The 19,695-nt window shown below is 45.5% G+C and overlaps 6 protein-coding genes across 6 annotated transcripts; 1 reads left to right on the forward strand and 5 right to left on the reverse strand.

Moving 5' to 3' along the window:
- Positions 1-507: 507 nt before the first annotated feature.
- Positions 508-1,104, reverse strand: BJ212DRAFT_1273376 (uncharacterized protein; the record flags this gene model as incomplete). The annotated part of the gene is made up of 1 exon (XM_041331080.1): positions 508-1,104. One exon carries the CDS (start codon positions 1,102-1,104, stop codon positions 508-510), a length of 597 nt encoding a protein of 198 aa, XP_041192267.1.
- Positions 1,105-3,471: 2,367 nt separating this feature from the next.
- Positions 3,472-4,814, reverse strand: BJ212DRAFT_1273206 (uncharacterized protein; the record flags this gene model as incomplete). The annotated part of the gene is made up of 3 exons (XM_041331073.1): positions 3,472-4,059; positions 4,113-4,519; positions 4,583-4,814. The coding sequence occupies 3 exons, from the start codon at positions 4,812-4,814 to the stop codon at positions 3,472-3,474; spliced, it is 1,227 nt and encodes a 408-aa protein (XP_041192268.1).
- A 1,102-nt stretch (positions 4,815-5,916) lies between these two features.
- Positions 5,917-6,243, reverse strand: BJ212DRAFT_1273415 (uncharacterized protein; the record flags this gene model as incomplete). Its single annotated transcript, XM_041331083.1, has 1 exon — positions 5,917-6,243. The coding sequence occupies one exon, from the start codon at positions 6,241-6,243 to the stop codon at positions 5,917-5,919; it is 327 nt and encodes a 108-aa protein (XP_041192269.1).
- A 660-nt stretch (positions 6,244-6,903) lies between these two features.
- BJ212DRAFT_1273197 (MFS general substrate transporter) lies at positions 6,904-8,987 on the reverse strand (the record flags this gene model as incomplete). Its single annotated transcript, XM_041331071.1, has 10 exons — positions 6,904-7,050; positions 7,103-7,235; positions 7,283-7,416; positions 7,473-7,564; positions 7,621-7,734; positions 7,787-8,295; positions 8,342-8,448; positions 8,503-8,636; positions 8,694-8,760; positions 8,814-8,987. The coding sequence occupies 10 exons, from the start codon at positions 8,985-8,987 to the stop codon at positions 6,904-6,906; spliced, it is 1,611 nt and encodes a 536-aa protein (XP_041192270.1).
- A 3,812-nt stretch (positions 8,988-12,799) lies between these two features.
- On the reverse strand, positions 12,800-14,029 carry BJ212DRAFT_1359717 (uncharacterized protein). The gene is made up of 5 exons (XM_041335858.1): positions 13,718-14,029; positions 13,620-13,654; positions 13,396-13,565; positions 13,273-13,342; positions 12,800-13,222 (listed from the first exon to the last, which is right to left on the reverse strand). Exons 1-5 carry the CDS (start codon positions 13,884-13,886, stop codon positions 12,989-12,991), a joined length of 678 nt encoding a protein of 225 aa, XP_041192271.1. The 5' UTR covers positions 13,887-14,029; the 3' UTR covers positions 12,800-12,988.
- Positions 14,030-15,056: 1,027 nt separating this feature from the next.
- BJ212DRAFT_1481671 (uncharacterized protein) lies at positions 15,057-16,042 on the forward strand (the record flags this gene model as incomplete). The annotated part of the gene is made up of 3 exons (XM_041340301.1): positions 15,057-15,295; positions 15,356-15,967; positions 16,021-16,042. The coding sequence occupies 3 exons, from the start codon at positions 15,057-15,059 to the stop codon at positions 16,040-16,042; spliced, it is 873 nt and encodes a 290-aa protein (XP_041192272.1).
- Positions 16,043-19,695: the final 3,653 nt, after the last annotated feature.

Below are 19,695 nucleotides of genomic sequence, written 5' to 3' on the forward strand. Positions count from 1 at the left end.
GATCCTACTTTTTTGTGCTATAGTATTTTGGTGATTGTGAAATAGTCTGTGATAGGATGCAGCTGATCAGGTCACTGAGTCCTGGATGGAATTTCCACAGGGACAATCTCCACATCCACATCCTCATCAATGTCATCATCTTTGTGCTTCTCTCTGACAACTTCCAGATCCTCAATGCTCAGCTTGCCATCCAAAAGACCGATGGCAAGATCAAACCTATTACACTTATCAGTGCAGTCAAGATAATGACATATTTGCGGATCGTAATTATTGTTGTTGGTCAATCTTGCAGGGTTTTTGACCTCCATAATGTGTGCATGTTCAGTCACATCAGCAGACCATTGGCCTATAACACCAGAGCTACAGATGCTAGGAACAATGTTCTGCATTAGCTTGAGTTTGGGTATGTACCAATTGTCGATGGTCATGCATGAGTGCATGTACAGAAGTCATGATGCCAGGAGGCATTGCATCTGCACTGAGTGCAATGATCAACCATTGAATGTCTCAATGACAGTGACCAGTGACTTGTTTGAGCTTCAATATGCCTCCATGAAAATGCCAGTAACCAGTAGTAGGCTGTAAAACCAAGAACCGAAAATCTAACTCAGACTCTCCCACAGCAATGATAATCCATTGGGCATCATGGTCATAAAACTGCTTGTGAATGTGGTGCAGTGATTCAGGTGTGAGGAAATGGGAGGGTTCAGCTAGTGGCCAGTCACTCCAGAATGGTTTCTTGACGCCATTCAGGCAGAACTTCTGCACTTCATGGAAGAACGCCTCGAGGTTATGTGGATCAGCACATGAGCATACAACATCCAGCTGCGCAAGAGTTGTTGATTTTGTCCAGGGTTCATGGTGAAAGGCATCTCCAAACTGTTTGTACATGGCCATGGTCACTGGAGATGTCTTTCCACCAACACATGCCAGCATCATCACTTCCAGAGTATCAGCAATGTAACTAGCAAGTGGAGTGAAGCAATAATGGCTGCATCCAATTGGATCTGACATCATGATGCCCAGTTGAGCAGCCAACTTCAATGGTTCTAGTATGATATCCAAGCACTGATGAACAAGGCGATCCTGCAATATGCCCTTCATCCATTTGTTCTTATGAACAAATTTTGGGACTGGTAGCAGGGCAGTGAGGAGGAAAGTGTTCAAGGATGATTTCAATCATGTATTCATGTGAATATTGGCAAGGCTGATAAGTAGTGGATGGGCAACACAATCACCTGTCAATGTGGTGATACATGTCTTGTCTGAGGATAGAATGACACCAAGAAGAGTTGCACCATGAGGTAGCGCCAACTTCAAGAACACATGAGCTGGTGACCTCAAGAGGGATATAATACGTACCTGCATGTCCCAAGCATGTTGCCCTGTCATCCACTCAGTATATACCCAAGACAGCTTCTGTGATGTGGCATACACTTTGCAAGGAGTGAGGTCTAGACAGTTGCAAAATAAAGGATGGTTGAAAATACTGGCAATGCACTCGAGCAGATCTCACCAGTAGAGAACAACCAGCGTCTTGGTGGAATGGGATGTGTGAATTACTTTCAATTTCCAATGTGGACCACCTGGTAGCATTTCAGCCCGACCTCATAACTCTTTAGCTGAGCAGAATGATAAAGGCAAATCATTTATCTAAGTGCTCCCCAAATCAAGCTGCCCTAATGTGTTTGAAATTAAGAAACTTACCATCTCCAGCAACAGGAATGAATCTATCTTGCCCATGCTCAGGCCTGAATGCAGAAGCCATGCTGCAATCTCCCATTCCTTCCAACTGCTGAACGGATAGTACAGGTTCATTTTGCGATGGATGCTATTTTCATCAGTGTCAAACAAACTCAGAAATGTGTAGCCTTCTTCAAAGGCTAGCAGGGGTTCAGGAAAGTAGTTGGTTACTTCAGCCTCGCACTCCTTGCTCCAATTTTCACCTCCATCAAAGTACTGTCCTTCAAGTTGTTCATGGTAAGACTCATGAGGTTCACCGATGTCACCTGCTGCCATAGGATCATCTGCTGAATCCTCACTAGGTGGAAGGGCGGAGTGAAGCTGGATTAAGTCTTGTAGCCATGTATTGCATCCAGACCGTGGTTGGCTCATATGTCAAGCAACAGAAGTATGATCCCTGAATTCCTTCCTGCATGAAAGGCAATGAGTTGGTGGCATGCTCATGGAGAATGATGATTGCAGAGAAAGATGATACAAACTGTAGTTCAGCAATTTCCATGAGTCAGTCTTTCCACATCATGTTATCCTCACCACTCAAGTTTGATCTTGGTACTTTGCAATCACTATCAGTGAGTGCTTCTTGCACCCACACTGGCCCTCACCCTCATGATCAACATCATAATGATGACCATGATAGTAGCGGCATATGCAACCTATATGAAATTTTTGAAGCTGTGAATGCAATGGTGAGTTATTCATGTTGTCCATCATTATTGTACAACTTACATTTCAACATAGTCTGACCAGGAACCCACTGAATCCAAGGTGAGGATCATGATGAATCTCGTGAGAGCCAAGCACAATGTTTACCGGGCTCAGAAGGCACTTGCAGATTGTGTAATGCAGGAAAACGAGGTGTTTGCAAGCCTGCTGAAATTCCGAGTGGAAGCCACTGAGAAGAGACTAGATGACACAGACCTTGGCCTGGGATGTATGAGGGTTATTTGCAATATGCACGGTTGGTCTGTCCCTCCTAGTCATCTCACTAGACAAGGTGGATCACATTCGTGTGGTGGGTGTGATGCGCTCTGTGCTCATATCAGTTCTGTGCTCATATCAGTTTCTAACTCTTTACAGGAACAACATTGGATATCTCGCATGGCAGGACCCCCATGATTCAGCTTGACTGATTTATTTTTTAGTGTTTAATAGTTGTTTTATGCTGTCCTGTCTTCGTAACTACCATGTTATGTGTTGTATGCCAATTTGTCTCATTCAAACCGAGTGTATATTGCCAAGCCAAACTCGAACTTAAGCTGAAAATTTGTATTGCCACTTTTGCACCAGTACAAGTATACTATTGATACACTGTGCTTGGTACTAGTGTGTGAGACTTGTGAATTTTTGCAAGGCTATACTACTATAGTATTATACATTGAAATCCGAGTCTGTGGGTGGATTTGGACTGGAGTCGCTGTATCACTGTGTGCTGTGAACCTGCGCAAACTGTGGGGCTCTGTGATTTGCTGTCACAAGACCCGAAGTTTGTGACCTCTGTGAGAAAATTGGACTTTACTGATGAATCTTGTTTGAGGTCCTACACTGAACGCTTGCATGGACGAGCTGTCGGTCTCACGAATTACCGACGTTGCATCAATCCTGTGTGCAACGTGTGCAGCAAGAAGTACGTCTTTCAAATTCGATCAGAATACAAAAATATCGCTCCAGCCATATCCTACACAACGAGTTGTCAAAGCGTCCCTTACTTACCAGGATAGTAATCCCACATCAATTGAATTTGTCTGTGATATCTTTTCCCGGCCCTTTCCCAGTCCCCTCAAGGCGCTTGTACAATGCCAACTTGCCATCCTTTGACACCAAACTCAAGCCTACCCCCACATCTTCCTTTTTCGCAGCATCTAAGATATCCTGAAGCACGAGTTTCAACTTCGCGACACCCTGCTCAGCACGTCGGGCATGGGTCTGCATGCTCGCCGAGCCAAGCTGTACTTTCTCCAGGGTGTTGAAGTTACCGCGTTCGTGCTTCGCGATATACAAGAATGCTGTCTGAGAAAGATAAAGCTGAGGATAAATTTCTGCCCAGTCGAGCTCTCGGTGGGCAGCGCGTGTCTTGAGCTCAATGAGAGAGGATTGCGGGACGACTTTGCGTGGAGTTGTTTGGGTGATGGAAACGCCACGGACGGTTGGGACCGTGGCTTGAGGCTTCTTAGTATCCCGGCTGCTGGAGGCAGACGCTCCGCCAATACCCAGGCCTGAGAAGGCTGCTAGGAGGTCGTCCTCGTCGTTCGTGTCATTGGTAGAAGATGTGCACGCCTCAATTGTGAAACGAAGGAGAATCTTCAGTTCACCAATGTCCTGTCAAATACATTATGTTGCGAGTGACCCGACTGAGGATGCAAGAGTCTTACGATGGAAATCATCCGATGATGTCCAGTGGCTCTCTCGCAGCCGCGAGTGACTCTCGTGGCAGCTTTTTCATACTCATGTCCATACCCCATAAAGCCTTGCACGGTGTCCGTGTTCTGTGCCTCAAGGCGTGTGAACAAGCACGTCGAGCCCGCTACATCGATATCGATGCGGAAGTCTTTCTCATCCGATGAGCCACTGGCCCAGCGGAGAAGCTTGCGAAGGTTGTTGCGGTCCGTGATGAAGTCAAACTGCTTGTAGTAGAAACTAGGATTCATATCATCGATGGCTGCGAATAGCGGGATGAGGGGGGACATTTTTCGCATGTAGAAAGCATTTTGGTCCACAAAGCGTGTTCCAGAGTCAGCCGGGACACGCTGGGGGCCTGTGAACCAGACTCTGGGAGAACCTATATGACATCAGAAGGACGTTGATCAACCTGATCTTACTCAGACATGGACTATATGCTTACCAGGGACGGCGATCGTTGGCGTTGCAGCCTCGATCCATGAGTATGAAGCAATTGGTTTGACATTTGTAATTTCTACAGGACTAAGAGTATCCGTGCTCCGTTTGAACTTGGCTACCTTGTCTGCAAGATCTTTGAGGATGAAGGAGGTGTCAGGTTGTGAGGACTCTGTTACCCTGGGGCGAAAGGGGTATGCCCGACGTGTACCAGCTGGCGCATTTCGCAAGGTAGACATTGTGAGTTGCAGGAGTGATTTGTGGGAAGAGAAAGTAAGAGAGCACTCGATAGATAAGACTCGAAGAGCTCACCCGATAAAGGGGTGCGACGATCACTGTTTGCGCCCACCGTGTGCTGCAATATGGCTGTATATGATCAATCCTAGACTTGTGACCTATGTACTAGTACGAAGCAAGCCTGCGAAGCCTTGTGATATGATTGCGAATCTAATATTGCCCAGCGGCAGGAGAACGTTCGAACCTAATAGTTAACGCCCATGATGGTCGTCATGATACGATTTGGAGATTTCCGACAGATATTTGTAATAATTCTATCATAGACCGTCGAGCAACACCACGACCGAACGGCCGTATGAATGATTTTAAAAATGAGAAATAAATGGTGAGCCTATCAGGAATAATGATGTGTCGGTAGTTCCGGAGAATATGTGCGCAAGAGCATGCGAGGATGTTTTGATACGTCTCTGAAAGAAGTTTCAGAAACACTGCCTGGGTGTATCATGATAATAGTGAACGTTTGAACAGCGAATGGTGGGATGTCACAGGGTTTTAGACGGGTGACGTGACAGGAGCTACTTTTCTCAGCATTTATTGAGGTATGAAGTCATTTCCCCCCATCTTCTACGTTCAAAGTTTTCTCAAGCTCGGTATAAGGTACTTACTAGCTAGTAGCTCGAATTCAGCTTTTCGAACGACAGAACAGATTGTACCCTCCTATCTATATGTTGAATTCTGGCCGTCGCTGTAGTGAAAATCGCGGATCCATCATGATCAGCTGGTGATCTTCGAAAACAACATTCTCAGTCAGACTTTCTTTAAATATGACGATCTAGCACGTTCAACATCTCAACGGGAGGCCCTGAAAGAGAACGGAGTGAAGGAGAGAATTAAAATATTGCATGACACAACTGACATTCAAATACAAGGGCCCAAAGGCCAAGCGATGGGCCAAGACATGAGTGCAGGGCGAAATACGAGTGCCACGGTAGATCCGAGAGCGATGAGAAATACAAAGTGTTACGAGAACTGACTGCAAGAAACGTTTGAAGAAATGAAAACAACAGCGCTGAACGAGAGCCATGACACGAGATGCAAAGCACCCTAAACGAGCTTTACAAAGGGCTTAAGATAGGCAGGAATGGGCGGATGGTGACTAAAACGCAATTTGGGGTGGGGAAAGGTACCCCTCGAGATACCGTCTGATAAGGATAAGTTATCTGCCGATTTGACCCACTTGACAGAAAACCATATACCGTGGTTATGAGTGAATGCCAACAGACTGCGTAGAATATCATTCTGTGCAGGGCTACGAGAGCGACCGGCTCTGATGGCACCTTCCACTCCCTGATTGTCAGAGCAGAAGCAGATATGGGCATCGCGAAGGCCGAAATGAATCAGAGCGCGAAGACCGAGGTCAACGGCCACCATTTCTGCCCGCCCGATGTCGCGTCCATCTAACTTCCACCCTGGGAGCAAGCGCCAACCGAGCCAGCAGCCATCGGCTAAGAAGCCAATGCCAAAGGAAGTTGAGGCATCCATAAAGACCTGTAAAGGAAGGGGAGGGGGCACGGGATGGTGAACCCCAGCACATTCGACTGCGCTGAGCTGGAAACGACACCAGACAACATCCGATGAAACTTTGGATGGGATGCGGTGTTTGGATTGAGGTGAAGATGACTTGAATGAAGCTTGAAGGCGATAGAATGAAGGCAAGAAGGCGCAACCTTCACGGAGGACAAGGCAACAGTGTTGGAGACAGCCGATAACGGATTCACAGTCTGCACGGGTGACGAGCCCATCCTCGGACCAAGTCTCCAGGCGTGCAAGGTATTTTGCACATTTCGAGGGAGAGATGACGACCTTCCGAATGCATTGGAACCCCGGGCCGGCCATGGAACAATGCCTCCACTCACTGTGGACCAACTAGTCACACGTCGATGATCGGCGGCAAATACGCTTTAAAATGATTCCGTATATATACTGGTACCCACTTATACTATTTACGGTCCCCTTTCTATGGCCACGTTACTTCCTGCCTCTCAATATCCAATCAGCGTCGATCGGACCTCATAGATGATCATTTACTCCTTACTTGGCATCTAGCTTCTGCTTCTCCCGTTCAACACTGGCTTCTCTCCAGTTCCGTCCTTTGTACAATACCAGCAGAATCATGCACTCAGCGACGACAATCAAACTTGCCCAGAGAGTATACAGACCACCGTCGCCGATTGTGTCCTATACTAACCTCAGATCTGGCCTTCTGCGAGCTGTTATGACCTTGACTCACTTGTAAAGGAATCGCAATCTCGACAGCGACAAAAGCAAACAGACCACGGAAGGAACTATTCGTCGCTACTGCCATTGATGAGCGACCAATGTTTGCGTCAACAATGTATGCCAGTGTGCTTGTGTAGATCCAACTATCGTGGATGAGAGCAAAATATAATATAAAGCGGAGTGAACGTACATGGATAGAAATCCTGCAAAGAACAGCATCACACACACAGCGGCGATATTGACTCGTTCTTGGCACACCCAGGCGTATCCAATGACAGATAAAGGTGACCACAACATGGCGATTTTGGTGCTCTCGAGGCGCATCTGCATGGATTGGCGTCAGCCACATGCTGAGCTAGAGTTAGTGGTTCAATGTTCACCTCTGGAAAGCTGGCCCCTCCGTTTGCGGCCTTTAGCCGAGCAAGGGTCCGATCGGACCAACGGCCACCCAATGTGCTGCCGGCTACACAGCCTGGGATAAGTAGATGCGTCAGGCAGGTGTTCCCGGTTTTCTTGTAATTCACTCACCAACACCATAGGCAAGCAAAACAAGGCCGGTCTTCAATGCATCATAATCATAATACATCGACAATGTTCTCGCACATGTATACGTAACACTGAAGCTAAACGCAAAGGTTAAGCCTGGCGCAAGAGGGCATAAAAATAGTTTTCAGTAAGAAATGGGGGCACGCACCTGATGCTATCAAGATAAAAAGGTTGTTCTTGCGGCTGACAATCGAGAAGTATGCAGGGAAAGGGTTAACATCAGCCATAGACAGTGTTATGTCTTTAATGGCTGGTGTTGGTATAACCATCCGCTGTGCTTCGACATCTTTCAAAGTCGTCTGGTTTTCTCCACCTACTTCTGACTTGGAAATATTTCGCGACTCGTCCTTTGCTCCCGATGACCGCTGCTCTCGGAGTCTGGAATTCAATACGTTTTGGTAAGTCACACTCCGCTCCTTCCTGAAGGTGTCCTTGAACAAGAAAAGGAACGCCAAAAAGATTATGCCTCCCCAGATGACTAAGAACCAGAAAACCGCCCGCCAGCTGAGGCCCTGCGTGAGTGCACCACCAAAGATTGGTCCTAAAGAGGGACCGAGAAGAGGTGCAGAATAGTAGACACCCATCATTGTACCTCGTTGATGCGGCTCGTATATATCAGCCAGAGTGGCAGCTCCGATAGCGAAAACTGCGCTTGACCTACTCCAAGTGAGCACGGACAAGAGGGATTAAGGAACTGTCCTACCCTGCGGCTTGCACAATTCGCATGCCAATCACCAAACCAATAGTTCTTGACACGGCCACGATAGCAGATCCGATTATAAAAAGTGCGATGGATAGTAGGTACACGAACTGGGCTCGGTCATATGAATAAACGACATCCTGAAGGTAGTTATAAATACAAACCTTGCGGCCCTTTATCTCGCTGATTGCACTCCAAATGACAGGAAAATTGCCTTGAACGAGAATGAACAGAGACAAACTCAGGCTGATATCTCCGCTGCTGGCGTGAAGCTGTTGCTCGATTTGAGCATTGGCGGCTGTTCCCTGGCTGTTCACCCAATATCGGATACAACAAGTTCACGGACGCAACCTACGGTTTTGTATGTTCACCGCCAAACCTGCAAACATCGAGGCTCCAGATATAATGAACAATATAGCGGTCTGTAATTGTGTTCAACAAATTCCTACTTACATATTAAGATAGAAAAACTCACTTTTTTCGCGTTTGACCATATTCGAGGATCATCCTCAACCACTGCATGCTCTATGTCGAGCTTAATGGGTTCATTTGATAATGTTGAACTAGGGGAGTGCGTCTGGATATCAGTATGAAATTCCACATTCCGGACCCCTGAAAGTGACAAGTTCGTACTCTGGCTCTCTGCCATGGGTGTAAAATGTCGGATGTACGAGTTGAAGATTATATGGCAGTGTATGATTTTATAGACGGTTCATGGATAACGCGAGCGCCAGAAAGCGAACATTTTTTTGCCAATGCCGATGATAAGAACATGCCGGATGGGAGGACTCCACCAACTATAGTATGTCGGACAATTTGGCCGATAGGGTGGCATGACTAATAGAAGCCCAACGTTGTATCCGTTTCATATAGCCGCTGACCGAGGAAGACCCCCGAATCCAAACGACCTGGGTGGGTTGTCGAGATTTACATTCTAGATTGCAATCATCCAGAGCTGCTGTCTTACCACGGAATTTCGGATAACCGGTTAGTGGGAGATGAAGTCGATTTAATAATAGGAAGGGATGGCTATCCAAGTCAATGTAGTCACCTTTCCATACATTACGTGTCAAGTGATTATGCTCTAGTCTTCTGACCTTTGTAAGATGTTCCGAGGGAAGGACTTTGAAGTATTTTCTCACCACGACTTTCAAAGTATAAGTCCTGCAATTAAGAGGAAATGAGAATGTTGATGGTATACACAGCCAGCTACGCCAAAATGAAAGCAATATATAGTACTTGCCGCGTGTCCTAGGTGCCTCACTTTGTCGTCCGTTAAGTACAGTGCATTGCATTAAAAAATGTTCAGTCCTTGATTTGGACACATCGTGTTTGTATATATTTGTGCTCACCACTGCTTGAATATTATCAAATATGTTTGCCCTGTGACCTGTTACAGGGCCTCGCCGCACACCTGACAGAACAGCTAAGGGAGAAGATTTTTGTCTGGCGTTTTCAGCAAAAAAACAGTTGCTGAAATAGCTCAACTCTCTAGGTCCAATCAGCAAAAAAATTGAAACTCCGCCGAGATGGGTGATTTTTTCCCCGCAAGGATTGTACTCGGACGGCGCGCGAGACAATAAGACCTATTCAGATCCGTTCGAGCCTTGTAATACCGTTGAGGCAGATTGGTAAGATTGGCCTTGTTAGCTGGTTGAATATAAATCGTACCATACCTTGTAGATACAAAGTTCATGTCTGTCAAAAGGGAGGCTCGCAGACGGCATAGTTCGCGTGAGTGCAGCAAAAAAACCTGCAGGGAAAGCGGGGAATTCATGCAGTGAGTCGTTGACCCTGCCAATGACTACACTCTAACTCCAATTGGGATACCACAAGACCTAAGAATGAATACTGTCAGCTCAAAGGGGGATATACAGTATCCAGGTTGCCCGACGAAGCTTAGTGTCCGATTGATAGCTAGGATCCAGAGCGTGACAGTGGCTATCAGATAATCGTTGACACGACGCCACCCACCAAATACATACAAACATGACCACAACTTATTTCCAACACGAGAGGAGTTGCCAAGGACCACGGCGTCGCATACGTCTGGCCAAGTGCGAACAGCACAAGATAGACCACCAGAAGCTTACGTTCATAGCGGACCGAGTCACACACCATGGAATCCTGGACCCTCGGCTTTTTCCTTTGAGGTCGAAGACCCTATGTCAGACATAGCCCCATTCGAGTGCGGGGGGACTAGTTCCCTGATTAGCATGGACAGGATTTCAAGCCAATTGAATCTGGGGATACGTTTACGAGATATGCTCCTTGATAACGACTCGCGATGTCTGGTACCCTGTTATCATTTGGACGTTTCTCGGTTTCTCCGAACGACTTCAAACCCTGAGCGAACAAAGTCCGGACACTCACGTCAACGAAAAGACCCCAAACTCTGCTCAACATCTTGGCTTCAGCTTGTATGTAAAGCGCTTAAGCGGCCTCTGTCACTCTCGCTTGTGACAGTTCACACTTCCTATTTTTCGGTTCTTGATCCCATCAATATCAGTCTGTCTCCTTGGGACGGGTTTTCGTGGATGGAAGAAATTCTGCCTTTCTCAACCGACTATCTGCTCCTCAAGTTCCTCGACGACCTTGATCTATCTATTCACCAGTGCATCCATCTCATCCTGTCGTTACTTATTTGTAAATGTTGTGGACCACCAACCTAGCTAAGGTCATCAGACTCATCACACATTTATCAACTTCGCATTCAAGCGTGTATCATCATTGCCCTTTCGTCGTCGTTTTCGTTCCTACTGCCTTCATTCTTGTCCACATCACTTGATCGTTCTTAACCCCTTCCTCCTTTGCACAACTTTCCACTTTCTTTGTACGGCCGCCCTCATGGCTACATACGTCGATCATGTTTTATGACTGGGAATTATATACGACGCATGTATGTACTTTTGGTTTGTACCAATCTTTTACCTTGATCCTATCGGTATCCCTGGATGCACAGCTAAAACACTTACTTCGATCAGATATTACCCTTCAAATCTCACTTTGGCGATGTGAGCGCTGGATGGTGGTATATTAAGCGCGAATGCGATTGTTATATGTCCATCAAGTTCCCCCGCTCGCTCACTTGAGTCCTCTAATAGTATGACCCTAGTCTCGAACGATCCTAGTTGGTGGCCGTTCATTAATCCAAATCTTATAAGCAGCTATTTTGTAGGTTCGTGAAGATGCTGACCGTGACGACTCGATTGATTCGCAGTTGCCTCCTGTGCTGAGGTAATATACGGTTGGGGTGAACAAGATCAAGTATGAGAAGACTACTGACATTATGGTATTTCTAGGACTTACGTTCGGACAAGAGGTAGGTTGATACCATTACAGGAGCAGCCAACTCGCTAGAATTGTGTTATAGGTTGAACTAGTCTAGGTGAGCGGACTTCCACATCAAAAGGATGCTGTGAAAATATCATAACTAATTTGCGGCAGAGCCAACGCTGATCTCTGATGACCGTTCTGTATCTCATTGTATGTGGCTTGTGTTTTGAAGCGTGGTTAGCAAGCTGTACTGACGCAAACATATCCTAGGTACGATATGTTGGAATAGGATATGTTGTGTACGTTTAGACGTCTAAGCTATTGATGTTGTGCTCATTAGCCATCTCTGACAATCAAGATCGCCATCTTGGGTATGTCTCCGGCACCTATCTGTGCCAGGATGGCTATATGGGGGATGTCCTACTTTTGATGTCAATGACTTGGATACTTGCCACTGAATGGGAGGTCCTTGCACTGTGTCTCGCGGTCTGGATTGCTGTAGGGCACTTCCGTGAACTGCAACGACACTCGACAGGAGGTACTATTGGGGAATGTTTCACAGTGTTGATGAAAACTCACATAAATTACTTTGCAAGATGAGCTCATAGTGCGAATGTGGTTCTTTTATTCCGCTGAAGTTTTGCATGTGCTAGTTTTTTTGGCTTTCTCTTGCTTCCGGATCAGTTTATTCTCTCCAACGCTCCCAGCGGTATGTCGATCTGTCACCGACCTCTACATGCGACCATGATTCATTATTTCTATAGGACCTATATTCCCTGGACACTCAGATTTATCTTGATCTCTCTCAAATATTCCAGTTCGTGCAGTTGTTTGTACTGGGACCACGTCCGGTTATCCTCGGTGTTCGAGAATACCACGCTAAGCTCGTAACCAACTCTGATACAGCAACTGCTATGACTTCAATTGCTTTTCAGGAGCACGTCCATGTGTGGCGCAGGAGATGCTAGATATGATTGTCCTGCGATGGGCAGGTAGTGTGCGGGGAGTATGAGAATTTATTACAGGTTTTGTCGTGGTACTTGTCTACATCTACAATATTTATGACTCTACAAGTTGTCTATCTGAAACACACAAGTAATACGATGGATCCAGCACCTCAGTACATAGTGAATCAGGATACCAGGACATCCATATAATTAGCTTATATTCCACACAAGGCCTCTGCATCAATATTACTGTGCATTAGAACGGGATGAAGAGCTAAATGTGACATAGGAAGGTGTTTTCGACATACAACTATTCTAGCATCATCATCTCCACTGACAACCGTTGGACTGGGCTACCCAGGCCGGACTCGGACAGAGTTCCTACCCTTGTCTCTACTGACTAGGTTCTCGCCAAGCCCCAACCCCACTATTTCGGTATCTTTGTAACAACTGTTCTTGTAGTACTAGTAGTGGTCGTGACCAAGACAAGCTCGCCTCCTTCTGGCACATCAGCGGCATTGATAGTAGTAGTGCTTGATGTTTCGTCATCTTCACCAACACGCTCCAGTAAAACGGAGTGAAGGATATGTTGAATGAAAATGGGCTTCCACAGTCTACAACGATAATCTATGGGACTTATATGAGTGTCCATGAGCTGCACCTAGAGCAAGGTAAGAATATTCCGACGCCAACCGAGACTATAGACCACACCTTTGTTCCAGGAGCTGAGGATCCATAGCCGGCCAGATCGAACGTGTGTTGTGTATGCGGCCAGCGTATTCTGACTCGCGACGGTCAAAGTGAGCCCAAGATACCTGCTAGAAAGTCACGTACTCAATCATTTCAGCATTCTCGTGATCCACTTTCACGGTTCTAAGTTCCCATGCTACGGGGAAACTCCCCGCAAAAATGGCAGCATTGCGATGGAGTCCTTTCACAGAGAGGTGGGCACCCGTTCTCATATTTCTGATGGTATGTCCTGCACCGAGAGGTGCTATTTCCCACTGGTTTTACAGTCGTCCCGTTACTCAGAATGTAGAAGAGAAAGGCATAATTACCTTTTGCGTAGAATCATTATCACAAGGTGGAGAGCCTGTATTCGAAAGGTTTGAAGGTGAGATGTTTCAAAGTTAGAAGCCATTTGAGAGGTACTCACCCACGACAGACGTATTATCGTTTTTGGCCAGGTCCATTGCTGTACCGCTCTGGCGGTTTATGAATTTGTAAATTCCTGGTTGCATAGCTGTGGCACAATGGAGAGGAGGTGACTCGGACGAGATCGAACTTAAGAAGGGCGTTAGCGCAAGTACAGAAAGCGAAGACATCTTTTAAGGGTTCGCGGGCACGGTGTTATATATGGAGCACACGAGTCTGGACACCCTGACAACTCGTGGTACTGCAGAAAACGTGATTGAAGGCGTCACAGTCAAAAAAAAGGAGAACCTTAAGGTCATGAGCGTATATCGATGTTTTGAAATTAGAATTACGTAGATCGGGCAGTCCAGTCTGTTCGATACCATACCAAAAACAAATTGTACTGCATTGACCTTCAGTTCTCTCTCGGCACCAATCTTATTTCACAGGTTAGGCCATCTGGGAATATCTGAGTCTCACCAATTTACTGATGCGCCACTGCCCGGGTGTAACCAGAAATGACCGCCAGCTCACCCAGTCTGCAGGCTGCAGCAATGAGCATGTACAGTGCATAAGGATGAAACCCTTCATCGGCGCAATTACATACCTTTTGTATCTAGCTAGGAGATCTGTCTGGATGGGCAGATCCGGGCAGATGCGGCCTATGCAGGGCAATCGAAACGCTTAGCATCGACAATCAAATTTCCTAGGATCACAAGACAAGTGAAGCTCATAACTGACCCGTGCCCAACCAAACATTTATATTACATAATATTTGTAACAACGGAGTGATTTCCGATTGGTGTTGACGCCATGTGCGCGCTCCACCAGAGCCCCTCTCATGCATTGTGCTCCACTTTGGCTGTGGGGTGTAAGCTGGACGCTTATCACATGTTTATCTCACGCATCACGCACACATCACGTGAAGTTTACCCCATATATATATACGCTCTAGAAATACACAGTTTCGTCCTGTTACCTTGTCCGGTTATCTAAGTGTTCCCTGCCATCTCCTTGGCGAGGTCACATTTTTTTTTTAACAGAAATGAAACTGGTGATATCACAATAACCATCATAACGGTTATATTTCAAAACCACTAGGCTACCCACCTGATAATTGACCTGTCAAACTGCCTTCCACACAAAGGGAACCCACTGTCTCTAAACCCTTGACCATGTGACAGCATGCAAGGATCCAAAGACAACAAACTCCTCCCAACCCATCTCTGTCCCCCTTGACATCTATATCCTCCAATAACACACCCACCAGATGTATAACTTCTGTAACCATATATGACGACTCCTCATCATCAGATTCAGAACCAAATGACACACATATATTGCACTCTCATACTCACAAAATGACAAAATCTGCCACTGTCAAACAATCCACTCCCAACAAACCACCCAAACTCTCAGTGGGTGAGCTCACACCAGAGGTCATCCATGACTGGGACAATGCTTGCTCAACATACTTCATGCACAAAGGCATTGATGCTGGAAATCAAGTAAAGATGATAGCATTCAGGATGTTAGATCCACACTTGCATACCTGGTACTTGACTTGGTGGATTGCCTTGGATGCAGGAACATTCGCCAAGTACATGACTGCCCTCAGGAACGCTTGGCTCAAAGCTCACTGGGATACCAAGCTCTGAAGGAAAGTTCTGGGATCACAACAAGGCAGTCGCATATTCTACAAATGGGCTCTGGAGCTACAGAACCAGAATGCGCTGTTGTATGGTAACACAGCACACTTAATGGACACCCAATTATGCAACCAACTTGAAGCTAACATCTGCAAGGATCTCACCATCCCAGTACTCAGAGTGAATCTCGCAGATGATCTGACTCTCAAAGAATGGATTGAGGAGGTTAAACACCTCGACGACAAATGTTGTGAAGATCTTGCTTCCCACAAAAAGATCGCCAAAGAATTGTACAAATCTTCAAAACGTACCACATCTATGAGCAAACCTTCATCATTGAAGACCTACAATGTGTCATCCTCTCATCTAGGAAGTCTAACAGAAGGTGAGCATTCTCTACTAATGAAACACAGAGGTTGTTTCAAGTGCAGGAAGTTCTACATATCACACCAGTCGAAGGATTGTACTGATGGCACTCCTGAGGCATCTTCCTACAAGATGCTCATGGAATTGGATGCCATTGTAGCCAAACCAAAGACTAAGATGGTAGCCACAGTCAGACCTGTAGGAGCTGTGATGCCGTCAACTGTGCTTGACGACAGATCAGACTCAGAGGATGACATGTGTGTAGCCCCTTTTGAAACCACCCACCTTATATGGCCCTGTCTCTTGACAGGGCCCACTTCCAAATCTTTTGAGTGTATCAACACTTTAATTGACCACGGGTCACATTTAGTTCTGATTGATGAAGATGTTGTCAACAAACTTGGACTGCGGAAACGCAAACTGCACACAAAGATAGAAGTGAACTCAGTGTTCATAAACTCTTCCTCTTCAACCTTTTCTTTTTCTGAATACATTCTCTTGTCTCCTTCTTCCATTAATCATGATTGGACATCATGTACAATACACGCTATCATTGCACCTAAACTTGCAGTTCCCCTTGGAGGAGGAGGACCATTCTTATCACACAATTGCCTTGTTATAGATCATGATTCTTGAACATGTATCATCAAAGACTCAGACTATGATCTTTTGAAACCCCCACATCACACACTGAAAGTGAACATCATGATTCCTTCAAACTGTGACATGCTTCAACTGTGTAAGACTGTGGTCAACGAGCTCAAAGATGTACTGACAAAACAACATGACAAACATGAAAAAGATGTGATAACCAAAACACCTGACATTGTGAAGGTACTGTGACAACATATTGACATGCTAGCATTCATCGAAAACAACAAGGAACACCTGGAACACCTGGACAAAGAAATGCAACAAAAAAACAAGGATAGATTCCCTGAGGATATTCCACACATCGACCAACTACCCATGGACATAGTTCACCACATAACGCTGAAAGACCCCAACAAAGTGATACAATGCCAAAGATACAATATGCCTAGGAAATATTGAGAGGCATGGGACGCACTTTTGAACCAACACATAGTGGCAGGTCGACTATGACCTTCCTCCAGCTCATTCATCTCCCCTGCATTCCTGATACCAAAGAAGGACCCAACTGTGCTACCAAGATGGGTGAACAACTACTGGCAGCTGAATGCCAATACTGTACCCGACAACCATCCATTGCTGTGTATCAAAAAAATCCTGCAAGATTGCACTAAAGGTAAAATCTTCAGAAAGATTAATATGACTAACTCGTTCTTCCAAACATGTATCCATCCTGACAATATCAAGTATATGGCTATTGATACACCAAAAGGACTACATGAGTGGACCATAATGCCACAAGGGGGGAGAAATGCACCTGCTACTCATCAATGACGAATGTTCATTGCCCTGCAAGGACTAATTGGAAAAATCTGCCATGCATACTTGGACGACATTATCATATGGTCTCAGACAGTGGTGAAACACACATGAAACACAAAACTGGTGCTGGATGCACTATGAAAGGCATGCTTGTTTTGTTCACCAAAGAAAACATCTCTGTTCTGCACCGAAATCAACTTCTTAGGACACCATATCTCAGCAGCTGGCATTGAGGCTGATGCATCAAAGGTGAAATGGATACTGGACTGGCCAACACCACAGTCCACAAATGATGTCTGGTCCTTCCTGGGCCTGGTAAGATATTTAGATCAATTCCTTCCACACCTCACAGATTACACACAAGTGTTAATGCCCTTAATGACAAAAGCAAGTGAAGCTGAATGGCCAGGGTGGTCTCACAAGCACCAAACAGCCTTCAACACCATCAAAAGACTTGTGACAAGCCAAGATTGTCTGACAACCATTGATCATGACAACCTTGGAGAAAACAAGATCTTCATGACTTGTGACGCCAGCAACTGGCAGACTGGTGCATTGTTGAGTTTCAGACAAACACCACAAACCGTGTGACCAGTGGCCTTCAACTCCATGCAGTTGCAAGACGCACAACTGAACTATCCTGTGCATGAAAAGGAGCTACTGGCAGTTGTCCACGCATTAAAAAAGTGGCATGTCGAACTGCTGGGAACACCCTTCACTGTGTATACTGATCACAGGATGCTGGAGAATTTCATGACACAATGCGAGCTATCATGGCGACAGGCTAGATGGCAGGAGTTCTTCAGCCAGTATGACTTCAGCATCCAATATATTCACAGTGAAGATCATCAGCAAACCAGGGGGTACCTGTACAGACTTGTACAAGTCTGTACAAACTTCACAGGGACACAAGGAAGTCCCCTCTTTACAGTCCTGTACAAGAGTGTCACAAAGTAGTACAGTCCATACAGTCTGTACAGCCTGTACAGGCTTGTACAATCTGTACATTTCAGAGCAGCCATATTTGTTCAATTATGATACTCAAAACACCCAAAATGCGAAAATGTAAAAATTGAAGTCAAATTCAAAGTAACTACTACATAGACATATACACTACTAACTGAAGATTAAACTTACTAAACTGGACAAAAATGCGAAAATCTAAGGTCAAAAGAAGAATCAAAGGAGAAAAGGAGAGGGGAGGAGAGACTCACTAAGAAGATTTACCAAATAGTCAAACATGCGAAAATTGTTGGGGAGGAGGAGGTAAGAGAGCTAGAAGGAGAGGATCAGAGAGGGAAGGAGAAGAAGAGATAGAGGAAGACTCACCAAAGAGGCACAAGTGCGAAAATTAAAGGGAGGAGGAGGAGGAGGAGGAGGAGGAGGAGGAGGAGGGAAGAGAGCTAGAAGGAGTGGTCAGAGAGGGAAGGAGAAGAAGAGAGAGACTCACCAAAGAGGCACAAGTGCGAAAATTAAAGGGAGGAGGAAGGAAGAGAGCTAGAAGGAGGGGTCAGAGAGAGAAGGAGAAGAAGAGAGAGAGAGAGAGAGAGACTTACCAAAGAGGCAAAAATGCGAAACTTAGAGGAGGAAGAAGAAGGGAGATAGCTATAAAGAGGGAACTCACCAGACAGAGGAGGAGGAAGACAATGTCAGAGAGTTGAACACAAAGAAAGAGAAAAAGACTCACCAAAGTTCAAAACACCAGTACCAGTACCAGCACCACCCACCTCCAACATCAACATCAACATCAACATCAAAGAAGAAGAGAAGAGAGGCAAACACTTGAAAATTATTAGAGAAGGACAGTGAGTGAGAAAGACTTTGGTTGACCGCATTTTTGCTTATATAAGCAGTGCCAAACAAAGCTGCATGATGTGGCTGGCAGAGACTTAGACCCTGTTCAGCAACTGTCATTTGAACTCAAATTGCCAACAACACAATTTTGCTGTGGCACAAGAACATCAGAATACAAATGGAGTCTGGAAGTGACAGGTAAGTGATAGTAATGCTCACCATATGATAAGATCAGATATTGCATGTATCCAGTATCATTGAATGTATCAAGTAGACCTTCAATCATTGTTCATGCAGGCATCAATATTTACTTGCCCACTATTGATCCCACAGGATCATCTTATAGCTCCACTCCAACCACTGGATCAAACAAAGCCAGCAAGAGCAGTGATCTGCTAGCACATTCTTTGTTATATCTCACTACTTATCAACATACTTCTCATTGCAACCATGCAAATACTGCTCTCACAGATACCTCAAGAACCAGAACCTTACCATACATCCACATTTTCTGGACAAGAATGGGTTATTGAACTCATTATTGGCCACCCAGAACAAATTCGTTGTGAGCTTGGTGTTCATGCACATGTATTTGAGTGCTTGATCAATGAGCTTCATGCTCTTGGTCACACAGACTCACATTATGTCTCACTAGAGGAGCAGCTCGCAATATTTTTATACTCATGTGTGACTGGACTCACAGTATGACATGTTGGGGAGCAATTCCAACATTCAAATGGCACAATTTCTTGGTAAGTTCAAATTATGTTTCGAATTT

Source organism: Suillus subaureus (assembly GCF_016647635.1).
Source record: "Suillus subaureus strain MN1 chromosome Unknown BJ212scaffold_19, whole genome shotgun sequence".
Lineage (NCBI taxonomy): Eukaryota > Fungi > Basidiomycota > Agaricomycetes > Boletales > Suillaceae > Suillus > Suillus subaureus.